This window comes from Chiloscyllium plagiosum, chromosome 2 (assembly GCF_004010195.1).
Source record: "Chiloscyllium plagiosum isolate BGI_BamShark_2017 chromosome 2, ASM401019v2, whole genome shotgun sequence".
Lineage (NCBI taxonomy): Eukaryota > Metazoa > Chordata > Chondrichthyes > Orectolobiformes > Hemiscylliidae > Chiloscyllium > Chiloscyllium plagiosum.
This window is the reverse complement of record NC_057711.1, coordinates 116,132,525-116,147,326: the sequence shown is the minus strand read 5'-3', so window position 1 is coordinate 116,147,326 and position 14,802 is coordinate 116,132,525. Positions and strand designations below refer to the sequence as shown.

The window sequence follows — 14,802 nt, the reverse complement described above, 5'->3', positions numbered from 1 at the left end:
GCTAACGATCCGCATCCATGAACACCAACTAGCCACGAAACGACACGACCAGCTATCCTTAGTAGCCACACACGCAGATGACAAGCAACATGAATTCGACTGGGACAACACTACTACTATAGGACAGGCCAAACAGAGAACAGCCAGGGAATTCCTAGAGGCATGGCACTCATCCACTGATTCAAATCAACAAGCACATCGACCTGAACCCAATATACCGGCCTCTGCAATGGACAGCTGGGACTGACAACCGGAAGCGGCAGAGACAAACCACTACAAATGCCGGAGGAAAGATCACAGAAGCGCTTCACAGGAGGCTCCCAAGCACTGAGGATGTCACCTAGACAGGGGACAAAATGTCTGCAACACAAATTCCCAGCTAGGCGAACAGAACCACAACAGATCTTGATCAAATGGGCCAATGAGCTGAGGAGTGGCAGATGGAGTTTAATTTAGATAAATGTGAAGTGCTGCATTGGAGTTTAATTTAGATAAATGTGAAGTGCTGCATTTTGGAAAGATAAATCAGGGCAGGACTTATAGAGTTAATGGTAAGGTCCTGGGGAGTGTTGCTGAACAAAGAGATCTTGGTGTGCAGGTTCATTGTTCCTTGAAAATAAAGTCACAGGTAGATAGGATAGTGAAGAAGGCATTTGGTAGGCTTGCTTTTATTGGACAGAACATTGAGTACAGGAGTTGGGAGGTCATGTTGTGCTCTACAGTTCATTGGTTAGGCCACTGTTGGAATACTGTGTTCAATTCTGGTCTCCCTGCTACAGGAAGAATGTTGTGAAACTTGAAAGGGTTCAGAAAAGATTTACAAGGATATTGTCAGGGTTGGAGGATTTGAGCTATGGGGAGAGGTTGAATAGTCTGGGGCTGTTTTCCCTGGAGCTTCGGAGACTGAGGGGTGACCTTAGAGAGGTTTATAAAATCATGAGAGGCATGGATAGGGTAAATAGACAAGGTCTTTTCCCTGGGATCGGGGAGTCCAGAACTAGAGGGCATAGGTTTAGGGTGAGAGGGGAAAGATATAAAAGGGACCTAAGGGGCAACTTTTTCACACAGAGGGCGGTACATGTATGGAATGAGCTGCCAGAGGAAGTGATGGAGGCTGGTACAATTGCAACATTTAAGAGGCATTTGGATGGGTATATGAGTAGGAAGGGTTTGGACGGATGTGGACCGGGTGCTGGCAGGTGGGACTAGATTAATTTAGAATATCTGGTCGGTGTGGGTAAGTTGGTTTGTTTCCGTGCTGTGCATCTCTGTGACTCTAAGTGTTGTATTTGTACTGGCCTCTACCACTTCCTCCAACAGCTCATTCCATATACACATCACTCTATGTGAAAATGTTGCCCCTTAGATGTATTTTTAAATCTTTCCCCTGTCACCCTAGTTTTGGACTCTGCTACCTTGGGGAAAAGACCTGGCTATTCACCTTATCTATGACCCCATTATTTTATACACCTCTGGAAGGTCGCCCCCTCAGCCTCCTATGCTCCAGGAAAACACATCTCAGCCTATCTCGCCACTCCTTATGGCTCAAACCCTCTCATCTCAGTAACTTCCTGTACTACCTTTTTGCACTCTTTCCAATTTAATAACATGCTTCCTATAGCAAGGTGACCAGAACTGTACACAGTCCCCCAAATGTGGCCTTACCAATGTCTTGTACAGCTGTAACATGACATTTTAACTCCTGTACTCAGTGTTCTGACCAATGAAGACAAGTGTGCCAAGTCCTTCTTCACCACCCTGTCCACCAGTGACACCACTTTCAAGAGACTATGTAACTGCACCCTTAGGACTCTCTGTATCCCAACATGCCTAGGGCCCTACCATTAACTCAGTAAGTCCTGCCCTGGTTTGTCTTAACAAAATGCAACACCTTGAATTTATCTGGATTAAATTCCATACGCCATTCTCGGCCACTGGCCCAGTTGATAAGATCCGAGTGAACTCTTAGATAATCATCTTCACTGTCCACTATATTGCCAATTTTGGCATCATCCACTAACTTACTAACCATGCCTCCTCTGTTCTCATCCAAATCATTTATATAATAATGAACTGATCCTTGCGGCACACCCCTGTTCACAGGCCTCCAGTCTGCATAACAACCCTCTACCACCAATCTGTCTCCTACCATCAAGCCAATTAGTATCCAATTGGCTAGCTCTCCCTGGATTCTATGTGATCTAATCTTACTAACCACGCTACTACGCAGAACCTTGTCAAAGGCCTTGCTAACGTCCATGGAGAAACGTTTATCGCTTTGCCTTCATTTATCATCATCTTCCTGTTTGTGTGACAGGATTTCCCATGCACAAAGCCATGCTGGCTATCCCTAATCAGTTCTTGCCTTTCCAACTGAATGTGGATCCTGTCTCTCAAAATCCTTTCCAACAACTTACCCAGCACTGATGTCAGGCTCACCAGTTTTTTGTTCCCTGGTTTTTTCTTGCAGCCTTTCTTAACTAATGACACAACATTAGTGACCATCTAGTCTTCCAAAACCTCATGTATGGCTGTCCATGAGATAAATATCTCCACTAGACACCCAGCAATCTCTTCCCTAGCTTCCCACAATGTCGTGGGATATAGTTAATCGGGTCCAGGGGATTTATCTATTTATGAGATGTTACCAGGAAGTAAGAATGTTAGCTATGAGGAAACACAGTGCCTGTGACTGTTTTCAATGGGATAGAGGGTCTTTGGGGGATTTTCTAGAGGTGGTGAAAGTTATACACGGTCTAGATAGAGTAGATAGGAAGGACCCATTTCCATTAGCAGAGAAGTCAATAACTACGGTCACAGATTTAACCTCCTCCTTACGATCTCTACAACATCAATTTCTTCCTGTAATACAGTTGGTACATCACTGAGGTCAGCAGACCATTCCAAAAGCTGAGCTTTTGCATAAAATTTAGGATAAGAATTCTTATCCACGAGTTTTAAAACGTGACTGCGCTCAACAGTGCTTCAAATTAATAAAGCCCATAAATTTTAATCACCCGTGTCTAAATTTTAATATTCATTCACTCGTTTTGTAAAATACTATCCTGAGCCTAAACCTCATCTTGCATTCATCTCTTGCTGATAGCATTTATGTCAGTCCTTCCAAATACAATGCCTGCAGGACATGAGCAGGAATTAATTCATTAACAATAGCTATAATTCAAGCCAGTCACTCACCTATAGGACCTTGCTAGGATATACTGCACTATAGTGCCACCTCCAGGTTAGCCTCACCAACATTTGTTCAATCTTCATCTGAACTTTCATTGACAGTGCTCTGGTTAGTGGATTAGCCCTGTGCACTTTTGCATATGAAGTCAAAAATGAAGGCTGCTTTCATCCTGAGTACACTTTTGCCATACAAAATCCAGAAGTGTCAGCTAACTAGCCAATGTCTGGTTTATCCTGCCTGCTTTACCCCAAAAGGAATAAATTGCATTTATGTAGCACCAATGATGGCTTTACAGCCAAGAAAGTACTTTGGAACTGTAGCAACCACTGGTGTAATGTAGGAAACACGGCAGTCATGTTGCACACAACAACAGCCCACAAAATACAGTGTGATAATGATCCGGCTTGGTGTAGCGGACCCTCCCCGACAGCTTCCAGGCGTGGCATCGTCTCAGCCCAGCATGGCGATGTCTTGGCCTGGCATGGCCTCACTGTGGTCTCCCAGTCTTCAGGTGATTCCACAGTGATTTCTCAACCTGAAGGACCTCAAGGTGAAGCCCAGCCTAGGCTGGAGCCAAGGCCTAGTGTGGACTGGAGGCTAGATGCCAGCGTGCTCTGGGCTGGAAGCCTGCTGTTCTGAACCTTTATGTCTGCAATGCTGGACTCATTATTTCTCTATTTTCTAAGACCTTGTAACTGAAGAGGTTGTACCTAGGTACCTTTGTACCTAAGTTGACGCTGTAAGTGGCAACTTGTATACTTTTCACTGTACTCATTTGAGTACATGTGACAACAAAGCTAATTTTAATTCTGATCCGTTTTATGAATGGTGATCGAAGGTTGACTCGGACACCTGGGAGATTGATCGCCTTGTTTTTCTTCGAAGTAGTGGTCATGGGATGTTTTACACCCGTCTGGGAGGGCAGTTAAATGTCTTACCTATAATGGGGTTGCCTCAGCACTGCAGCTGCCCCTCAGAGTTAGGTTTATCCTCGAATCTCTGAAGAGGAAGCAACACTCTGGCTCTGAGGTGACAGTGCTCCCCAGTGGATTACAGCTGGCTCAATGGGTCACTGGTACATTGCCATTGACCTTAGCAGTGCTTTGCACGCAACTTTTAATATTTTCAATTGTCACGCTTTAAACACAAGTGTATCCAGAAACACCAGTCTGAATTTGAACTCTGAGCTTACTCTCACTGCAGATGGAAGTCTCTCTGTTGTTTGTGGGATTCCATTGTGGGTAACGTGGTTGCCATTTGTCCTGACTTGCATCACATCTGCTCACCCACCTCCCTTGTACTTGCTGATCTTCGGTCGCTCACAGCCTAGCAACAGTTCCATTTTAACAGCATCATTCAATTATTTAAATACCTTCCTGGTCTCACCATTCCCTATCTCTCTCTACCCCCTCCAGACCCATCATCTTCCAGGTTCTCTCTGCTCTCCAACACAGCCTCAGTTTTAATTGTTTTACCTAAATATACTCCGCCTGACTTCTGAGGCCCTGGAAGCCCCTCCCTAGATCCCTCTGAGGTGTATCTTGCTCTCTGGGGTTTCTGACAAAAGGAGGAGACTGAGGAGCAAGACTTGGTGCTCAATTTTTTTTAAACGGCCAACTGAGCCCAGTGACCCTTTTTACTCATAGTGAGTAAATTTTTACCCTTCAGGATTTGTCTCATTGTCATCACGAGAATACCAAATAAGATAAATGTGGCACAGTTTATCAAAACCCATCGGTACTACACCTTGGCAAAAAAAACCCAGAAAGGACTACGTATGCTGGAAATCTGAAACAAAAACAGAAACTCCTGGAAAATCTCAGGAGGTCTGCGGAGATCAATCAGAGTTAATGTTTCAGGTCCAGTGACCCTTCTTCAGAAACCAGAGATTATCCAGCAGTTTCTAATTTTATTACGGGTACTACAACTTGTTGCACAACCAGATTCAAAGTACTTCAAGGAGTGTTGACAAACTAAAACCTTCACAGAGATTTCAGGTACTTACGTCTCCTTCCATCACCAGTTGGTTCTCACATTCTGCTGTCGGGCTAATATCTTGTCGCATAACCCAGATGGGCTCTGCTGGCTCATCTGGAGTGTAAGGTGATCGGACGGTTCGGGTTTTTACTTCTTCAATTGCTTCCTTGATGTCCTTAATAGCTAAAGAAATGGCATCCCTTTGTTCTCTGGTATGCCTCAGAGACTCTCCCAGGCCTGTGGAAGACACAGACCGGGAGTTCAGCGCAGACATGACATCATCGGCCTCCTGCCCGCTGCCTGAGTTCTGTTCAGCTTCTGGCATTTCCTCACAGCCCCGGTCGAGGCTTTGGGAACTCATGCTCTGCTTCACTTCCGCCACGATCTGGTCAATGTCCTCCTCTTGCTCGTAGCTATCCATTCGAGGGTAGGGAGCAAACTCGGCCTCCTTCTCAGGGCTGTCCGACTCGTTGTCCGACCGTTCGTCGTAATGGTGCAGCCTGGCCCCCAGGGCTTCCTTGCGGTAGTGCTCAGCCTCCTCCCTCTCTCGCTCGTACAGCCGGAGGGTTTCCCCACCGTCCAGTTCGGGTGCCTCGCCGATTTCCTCGTAAACGTGCTCCTGTGCCGCATAGTCGTCGTAAGGCTCGGCGTACTGTTGGTCCTCGCCGCGGTGGAATGGGTGGTGGCTGTAAACGTACCCCGAGTAGGCCGAGCCCAGAAGCCCTTCGCGGTCCACCATGTCAAAGTGCAGGACGCTCGGGAGAGTCCGGCTGTCAGCAGCTTCCACGTGCTCCGACTCGGCGTTCTCCGTGTACTCCTCTGCCTCCGGCCGGCAGTGCACGGCGTAGGAACGCTCGTCCTCCTCTCCGTTGTCCTGCAGCCTCTCCCGGGACCCGTAGGGGTCGCCGTGCGTGCAGATGACGTCGCCCTCGGCTCTGTCCGTGTGGTTGTGGAAGCCGCTTTCGGTGCTGGCGGACCTGGCCAAGGTGCCCTCCTCATCCGCCAGCCGTGCCCGTCCTCCTCGCTTGCTGTTGCTGCGGCGACCAGCCTCCTCCTCCTCCTCCGAGTGCTGGAGATCAGCCTCCACTGCCTCGTTCACGTCCTCACTCCCCGGTTCCTCGTCCGTCTCCAGCGCCTCCTCTGGTCTGTTCATGTCGGAATGCCCAGAGCTGGTCCGTCTACACTGGCAGCATCTCTGGCGGCTCTCCCTGGGATGCACAGAAAGGGACAAAACAAAAGCAAGGAAGTCAATGTTGTGCAGTTGAAGGGAAAGCAAACATTACAGCTCTTTCCAACAGACCTCACAATGGACCTAAGCGTTTCTTCACTTCAAACATTGAAGTTAGAGTTAGGGTTGTGTTTCACTGTTTCATTCTATGAACACCTCGCTTAGCTCCATTTCCCTCATCAGCCAACCACTCCAGCACACTTTGATCATATTTTTTAATACATTCTTTCTCAAAGGGAAGATTCGCATTTCTAGAGTACCTTTCAGCACCTCTGTTGTCTCAGAAGGCTTCACACCCCAATAAAGTATCTAATGGGAACTGATTTGTCCACTGCAATGTTGCCAATGACCAATTGGTCTGGTTTTGGATGTTGGTTCCTGGTCAAATCTTGGTCGGGATATCTGAAACTACGTTCAAAACACCATCACTAAAACAACCTACCTCCACCTCCATTGCATTTGCCCACATCCACCCATAGCTCAGTGCTCTGACTGCTGAAACCCTCACACATGGCTTTCTTACCTCCAGCCTTGACAATGAGGTACGATAGCATAATGAATGTGGTAATGTGCCCTTGCTCATGTTATGGAAATGTGAGTTCAACTCCCAGCATGTCATCTGTGAGATTTATATCCTGTTAATTCGATTAATCTAGAATAGTACTGTTCCAACAAAGGGATAGCTAGCCTGCCCATATGAGACTCACTGATACTGAATTCACAACACAGCTGACGATCCTCAAAGTTTAAGAACAGCCAATTACAGACACTAAATTTATGACTTAGACAGAAATTAACAAATTACTAAAATTGTAACTTTAGTCAAGCAAAGCTAACTAATAAGGTAATTAACTAGTATTTATGAGTTAAAGCTACTCTTCTTTGATTGACACACACACACACACACACATCCACACCCACACAGTTAAAGGATAAACTAGAAAGAGAGTAAGAAGTTGTAACAAGCCAGTTTGCTAACTATTTCTACAAAGAGTACAAAGCCTTTAGGAAATTCCTTGACTGATGGGTTATATTACAGGCACATGGGATTGTATTTTGCTTAAATTCTGAAGACAGCAGCCAATGCAAACAGCTTCCTGCAAGCTCCAACACATCGTCACTTCTTTCTTACAAACTGGGATTCTTTTCTCAAAATATTCGATAATTCTTTAACTGAATATAAAACTAGAGAGAGTAAAACTCAAACACATTTTTCTAGTCCAGCAGTTTCCAAGCACATAGCCCAGTTCAGCTTCTGGCTTCTCTCTCATTTTTCCACAAGCTGTGTGTTGGCTGATTAGATCTAACCTCCCCTTGATCGACCAATGCAATATCCAACCAGCTGCTGGCCCTTGAGCGTAACACATCCTGGAGCTGAAAGATCTGCAATGTTAATTCTAACTAACTAACTACAATATCTTTCCAGGCCAGTTCTCATAAACAAACATCCATTTGTATACTGTCACTTCCAAAACAAGGGGCTGCTCAAAGTTCAATTCTCAATTTCAGCTCAACTTTCCAAATCAAAAATGAGAAAGGTAAAGAAAGAACAGTGATAATCTCAACAGTACCAAAATCAGACTGTTGCAAAATTTATCTGGTTCACCAAAGTCCTCTGGGGAAACCAATCTGCCATACTTTTCTGTTCTGGTCTTCATGCACACTCCAGATTGACAGCAATGTGGTTGACTCTTAATTGCCCCCTGACATGGCCTAGTGAGCCACTCAGTTATTTTCCAAGGGTAATAAATACCGACTCTCTCAGTGATGTCCCAGTCACTGAATTAAAAACAAAGATTTCAATTCTAATTGGGCAGAAGTTGGCCCAGTGGTATTATCGCTACACCATTAATCCAGGGACCCAGGTAATGTTCTGGGGACCTGGGTTCAAATCCCACAATGGCAGATGGAAGAATTTGAATTCAATTTTTTTAAAAAATGTGATTAACAGTCTAATAATGATCATGAAACTGTTGTCAATTGTTGGAAAAACCCACCTAGTTCACTAATGTCCTTTAGGAAAGGAAACTGTCATCCTTACCTGGTCTTGGCTTACATTGACTCCAGGCCCACAGCAATATGGTTGACTCGTAACTTCCCTCTAGGCAATTAGAGATGGGCAATAAACGCTGGTCTGACCAGTGACACACGCATCCTATGAATGGCCAAGAAGTGCCATAACACTTTTGCCTAGCCTCCCAACTACCAACCTCCACCAAATGAAGGTCTTTCAATGTTTGACTGTCCCTGTCATTCCTCCCAGTGAATTTCATTCACCCATTATCCTTTGACTCAAAAGCTGACATTATCTTCAAGTCAAACCAACTTCCTCGAGTATTAAAATCTCTCATCCTCAATTTCAAATTCTCTCATCCCTCTTTATCTCTGTAACCTCATCCCACCCCAAAACTATCCTAGTTCCCAACCATCCTCATCCCAACGTAAATCACTCCACCATTGAAAGTCGCTCCCTCAGCTGTAAACTGAGGAACTCCCTGCCTGAACCTCTCAACCTCTGTCTTATTTTCCTCCATTAAGCTGCTCTGTAAAAACCTACCTCTTATGGCCAAGCTTTAGCCCACCTCTTCTGTCAAGTAGCTCTGCATCAAAATTTGATTTGCAACATTACTGTGAAGAATCTTGGGATGTTTTAATATTCAAGGCTATGAAATAAATCCTAACTGTTGCAGTACTCATAGTCAGGAAGTGGCTTGCCTCTTCCTGCTATGTGGTTCGGATGGTAGTACAGTGGCACAGCGGTTAGCACTGCTACCTCACAGCGCCAGAGACCCGGGTTCAATTCCCACCTCAGGCAACTCTCTGTGTGGAGTTTGCACATCCTCGCTGTGTCTGCGTGGGTTTCTTCCGGGTGCTCCGGTTTCCTCCCACAGTACAAAAATGTGCAGGTCAGGTGAATTGACCATGCTAAATTGCCCGTAGTGTTAGGTGTAGGGGAATGGGTCTGGGTGGGTTGCTATTCGGAGAGTCGGTGTGGACTTGTTGGGCCAAAGGGCCTGTTTCCACACTGTAAGTAAGTAAGTAATCTAATTTAGTACCCTTGAGAGGCGTTAATAATGGCTGAGGAAATCTGGGCCTTCACTGCAGCAATAAAACACATCAGTGTCCAATACTCAGGCTATCCCACAGGAATACTGTCCAGAAGGTTACTGCAGGGTAGATGGGGGGGGAGAATGAGTGTTCATGAATGGATCTATCAGCCCCTCCAGCCCATTGCACCATTTGCTTAGAACATGGCTGCCTTGTTGCTGATACAATTTGTTTCCATAGCTGTAGCTCAGCAGGTAGTATGCTCATGTCTGAATTACAGGTTTCAAGGTTCCAGTCCGACTCTAGAGTTTCAGCATAGGAATTGAAGCTAGCAAGCCAATGGAGTATTGAAGGGCTGTTGCCCTGTCAGAGGTGCATACTTTCAGATAAGATGTTAAACCAAAGTTGCCCTCTGACATATCAGGTGAGTTCAATATATCCACAGCACTAGGGGTGAAAAGGAGCAAGGCTGTTCTCCTCCATGTCCTGGCGATTATTTCTCCTTCAATGCAAACATCATAACAGTAGATGACCCAGTCGTCAACGCATTGCTACTATTGGGAGTTTGTCGTGTGCTAATTGGCTGCTGTGTTTCCTACAATACAACAATAACTACACTTCAGAAATTAAACTGTACATCATGCTTTGAGATATATGATATTAGTGAAAATTGCTATTTAAATCCATTTAAAAAATTCTTGAACTCTTTTAACCTAATGAAAGCAATCAATTTCATTTTGAAATTTTCCATTTGACCCTGAGTTTCTTTGCTTTATAGACAAGAGAGATAAAGATTTCCATTCTCCTTAGTGCGAAGGAGTCAATCTGAATGGCCTAGTTCTAATGTTAAGTTTGTTCTGCACTCTCTCCACCAGAGCTAATATCCCAATTGGATCCTGCAGCAAAATGAGGAGGTATTTTCAAATTTAATCGGCAGCTCTTCAAATGAAAAGCAATTAACTTTCTCTCAGCAGCAGGTCAGTGACATTCAAGGAAAAATCGAGTCGATGATGCTTCTTTTCTCCAGGGTTTCAAGGAATGAGAGCTGATCCAACTGAAACGCACAGAATTTTTACAAGGTTTGATACAGCAGATACCAGGAGGATGTTTGCCCTACCTGGAGAATCTAGAATAAGAAAGCACAGCCTCAGAATACAAGTTTATTCATTTTGGACTGAGATGAGAAGAATTTTCTTCATTCAAAGCATCTTTGGAATTCTCCACCCTAGACGCCTGTGGATGCTCTGTCATGACACTGACGTCAGAGATCATTAAGAGTTTGGTATACCACAGGAATTAAAGGGTACGGGGACAGTGTGAAGAATTGAGGTAGAAGATCAGCCATGATATGGCCACGGAACAGCACTGATGGGCAGAAGGACCTCCTCTCGCTCCCATTCTTTACATTGTTTTTGAGATAGTTACTGTATATGTATTTTGAATTATTTTAGAGATGTGACCCTGTAATTCACAACTACTTAATGAAGCCTAGTCACAGTCATTATGAAAGAAACTTTTAGTTTTAATTGCATTTAATAAGCCCACAAAAACAAAAATGAAGTGCATAATCAGGTAGTTTTACCCCCTCCAAAAGTAAGGTTGGTTAAGATGTAAACATTGTCCAGGACAAGTGGGGAAAACACTTCTGTTCTTCTTTAAAATACATGTTGTTCTGCTATAATGCACGTTTCATTAACGTGAATTCGCTATAATGCAATTGCTGAATTTGGGACACTGTTGCGAAAGCGCAAACCTTTATAATGTGTGTTGGCTGTAAAGCGATTATATCACCAACACTTTAAGTGCTGTTTCTAAAGTGTGATCTTTCTCTAACAAATTGTTGCACAAGAACACAACCATCCCATTATAGAAGAACTATCTGGAGTGAATGGAGACCTTTAACATCCATCCATGATTGGGTAGACAGGGAGTCTCTTCCAAAACATGGTATTTCCTAGACTATGAGCTCAAGTCTCTAAAGTGGGAATGATTTGACAATGTGTTTCATAGTATTGGTGGTTGAATACGATTGTTGGCCCAAACACATGAGAGACCCTCCCACTGTTCTTCCAATCTAAGCTGCAACACTACCAACACGAAGGCTCTCCATTTCATTTTGCATGGGGTGGGGGAGGGGTCTGAGTGAGTATATATGCTTGGAAATTTAGTTTTAAGTGGGAATTTGATGCAATTGGGTACTGATGTACTTTAACTCGAGTTTATTACAGAAAATAAATTCTCCAGGGTGGGAGATGATAAAAGGAAAGGCTGACCTGTCACGAGGCCAGTGCTAGAGAGACATCACAAACCACAGCCACAGTGTGGTGGAAGTGCAGGGAAGGAGGCTGATTAGTAAGTAGGAATAGTGAATATTTCTAGCCTGTGAACTAAAACAAAGATCTCCAATTTGCTTTAGATCCCCAGGATGCTTTTTGTTTTCTCTTTTTTCTTAAACATAGCTATTTTTTAAAGTGGTTTTGTGTGGTGGAAATTGTGTGGTGGAAATTGTCTCAATAACTTAATTGAGTTTCTTGATGAAGAGGATTGAGGTGGATGGGATCTATCAGTAAGGTATTTGACAAGGTTCCTCATGGTAGACTGGTCGGCAAGGTTAGATCCCATGGAATACGGGGAGAACCACCCATTTGGATACAGAACTGGCTTGAAGGTAGAAGACAGAGGGTGGTGGTTGAGGGTTGCTTTTCAGACTGGAGGGCTGTGACCAGTTGACTGCCACAAGGATCTGTGCTGGGTCCATTGCTTTTTGTCACTTACATTTTAGATGTGAATGTAGGAGGTATAGTTAGTAATCTTGCCAATGATACCAAAATTGGAGGTGTAGTCAACAGTCAACAATGAAGAAGGTTACCTCCAGTGTGGAAGTAGTAAGAATGTAGCATACTGCTACATAATAGTACACTTGACCAAGGTAAAAGGTATCTTGGCTCTCAGGCTTACGTCTGTAGTGGAAAACACTGCTCCAGATAACAACTGAGGTTGCGTAACTATAGTTTGAAACATAGGGAGTGCACCTTGAACTTGTTACTTTCTCTGTCCTTGAGCAACATCAAAGAACAAAGATGAAGTGTGGAAGTAAGCAAAATTGTTTGTATCATTGTATAAATATGGGCCAACTGTTCAGCTGGAGAGAGTGCTGTGAGACAGTGAAGAGTGTAGCAGCCTCTCCACGAATTCATGAGAATTTCTTGAAACAAGAATCTAAGTATGAGACTTGATAATTTCCTCAACACTCAGAGTGCAATGGGATCTTGATCGGATTAACTAATGGGCTGAGGAGTGGCAAGTGGAGTTTAATTTAGATAAATGTCAGATGCTGCATTTTGGAAAGGCAAATCTGGAGAGGACTTGTACACTTAATGGTGAGGTATTGGGGAGTGTTGTTAAACAAACTCCTTGGAGTGGAGTCAAAGGTAGAATAGTGAAGGGGGTGTTTGGCTTGCTTGCCTTTATTGGACAGTGTAAGAGTTAGGAGGTCATGTTGTGGCTGTGCAGGACATTGGTTAGGCCACTTTTGGAAGACTGCATGCAATTCTGGTCTCCCTCCTCTCAGAAACATTTTGTGAAACTTGAAAGGGTTCAGGATTGGAGAATTTGAGCTATAGGGAGAGATTGAACAGGCTGGGGCTGTATTCCCTGGAGCGTCAGAGGCGACCTTATCGAGGTTGATAAAATTGAGGGGCATGGACAGGATAAATAGACAAAGTCTTTTCCCTGGAATGGGGGAGTCCAGAACTAGAGGGCATAGGTTTAGGGTGAGAGGGGAAAGATATAAAAGAGACCTAAGGGACAACCTTTTCACGCAGAAGGTGGTACATGTATGGAATGGGCTGCCAGAGGAAGTGGTGGAGATTGGTCCAATTACAATATTTAAGAGATCTGGATGTGTATATGAATGGGAAGGATTTAGAAGGATATAACTCAAATGGGCCTAGATTTATTTAAATATCTGGCTGGCATGTATGAGTTGGACCAAACAGTCTGTTTCTGTGCTGTACATCTCTGACTTGAAGTAGAAGAACAACGCAGTGTAAAGTCTAGGGAATCTAAAGTTATCACTTTATAAACTAAATCAAATGAGGGTTGCACAGCTGCTGCAACATCTGTGAACTGCTGGATACCAGAACAAACATATCTGTTGGAAATGTTTGCAGCTTGAGAAAGTTTTGGATCAGCATTGAGCTGGAATCCGAGCAGCAGACACTGCACCACATCAGGGAAGGGAAAAGTTCTTGAATGCTTCCCTCGAGAGCAGTCACATCCCTCATATTAGATCATTCAATGTTGGTCTGTGTTCAAGGAGAGGATGGGTATGAGGATCCAGGGGATTACAATTGAGGAGCCGCTGCCTCTTGTTTTATTCATTCACAGGAAATGGGTGCCACTGGCCAGTTACCCATCCCAAATGGCCCATTTAAGTGCCAACCAAATTGGAGTCACACATGTAGGCCAGATCAGGTACACGCCGCAGATTCCTCCCTGAAAGGACATTACTGAACCAGACAGAGTTTTTCCAACAATCGACTGTTACTGATCTTTATGACTACTAATTCTAGATATTTATTCAAATTCCACCAGCTGCAATGGCAGGATTCGGACTGAGGTACCCAGAACATTACCAGGATCTCAGGATTAAGAGCCTAGTGGCATTATCAGAGCTGAAAATGTGTTGCTGGAAAAGCGCAGCAGGTCAGGCAGCATCCAAGGAACAGGATAATCGACATTTCGGGCACAAGCCCTTCTTCAGGATTTCCTGAAGAAGAGCTTGTGCCCGAAACGTCGATTCTCCTGTTCCTTGGATGCTGCCTGACCTGCTGCGCTTTTCCAGCAACACATTTTCAGCTCTGATCTCCAGCATCTGCAGTCCTCACTTTCTCCTAGTGGCATTATCACTAGACTATCATTTTCCCTTGATCCAAAAGATATAAAGGTCTTGTGGATGAGTGAAATGAGGATTACAGGAAGAGGATAAGCCAACCATGGTTAACTAGAGACGTTAAGGCTTTGAAAGAGGGGGGAAAAAATGTGGCAAAGATTAGTCGTAAGCCTGAAGATTGGGAATGTTTTAAAAACTAACCAAAGATAAACTTTGAGGGCAAACCTGCAATTAATATTCAAGAGCTTCTTTTAAGTATATAGAGAGAGGCCAAAGTGTAATATAGGCCCCTTAGAACTAGGCTGGGTAAACCATAACTGGAACCAGGAAATGGCAGAGAGGAGTTGAGAAAATATATTAATCTTCACAGTAGATGATGCTAATAGCACTCAAATTACAGAATAATGAGGGGCAAAAACAGGAGAGAAAATAAATACAAGTTCACAGTAGAGATGTGATGGA

At 44.2% G+C, this 14,802-nt stretch overlaps 1 protein-coding gene across 6 annotated transcripts in view; it reads right to left on the bottom strand.

Moving 5' to 3' along the window:
* LOC122563194 (amyloid-beta A4 precursor protein-binding family A member 1-like) overlaps window positions 1-14,802 on the bottom strand; it is a 200,554-nt gene that overhangs the window by 83,686 nt on the left and 102,066 nt on the right. For all 6 annotated transcript variants that reach the window (XM_043716738.1, XM_043716774.1, XM_043716757.1 and 3 more), the window contains exon 2: window positions 5,199-6,378. In XM_043716738.1, the coding sequence (XP_043572673.1) occupies window positions 5,199-6,323 (1,125 nt within the window). In that variant the 5' untranslated portion in view covers window positions 6,324-6,378. The remainder of the gene's footprint in view (window positions 1-5,198; window positions 6,379-14,802) is intronic.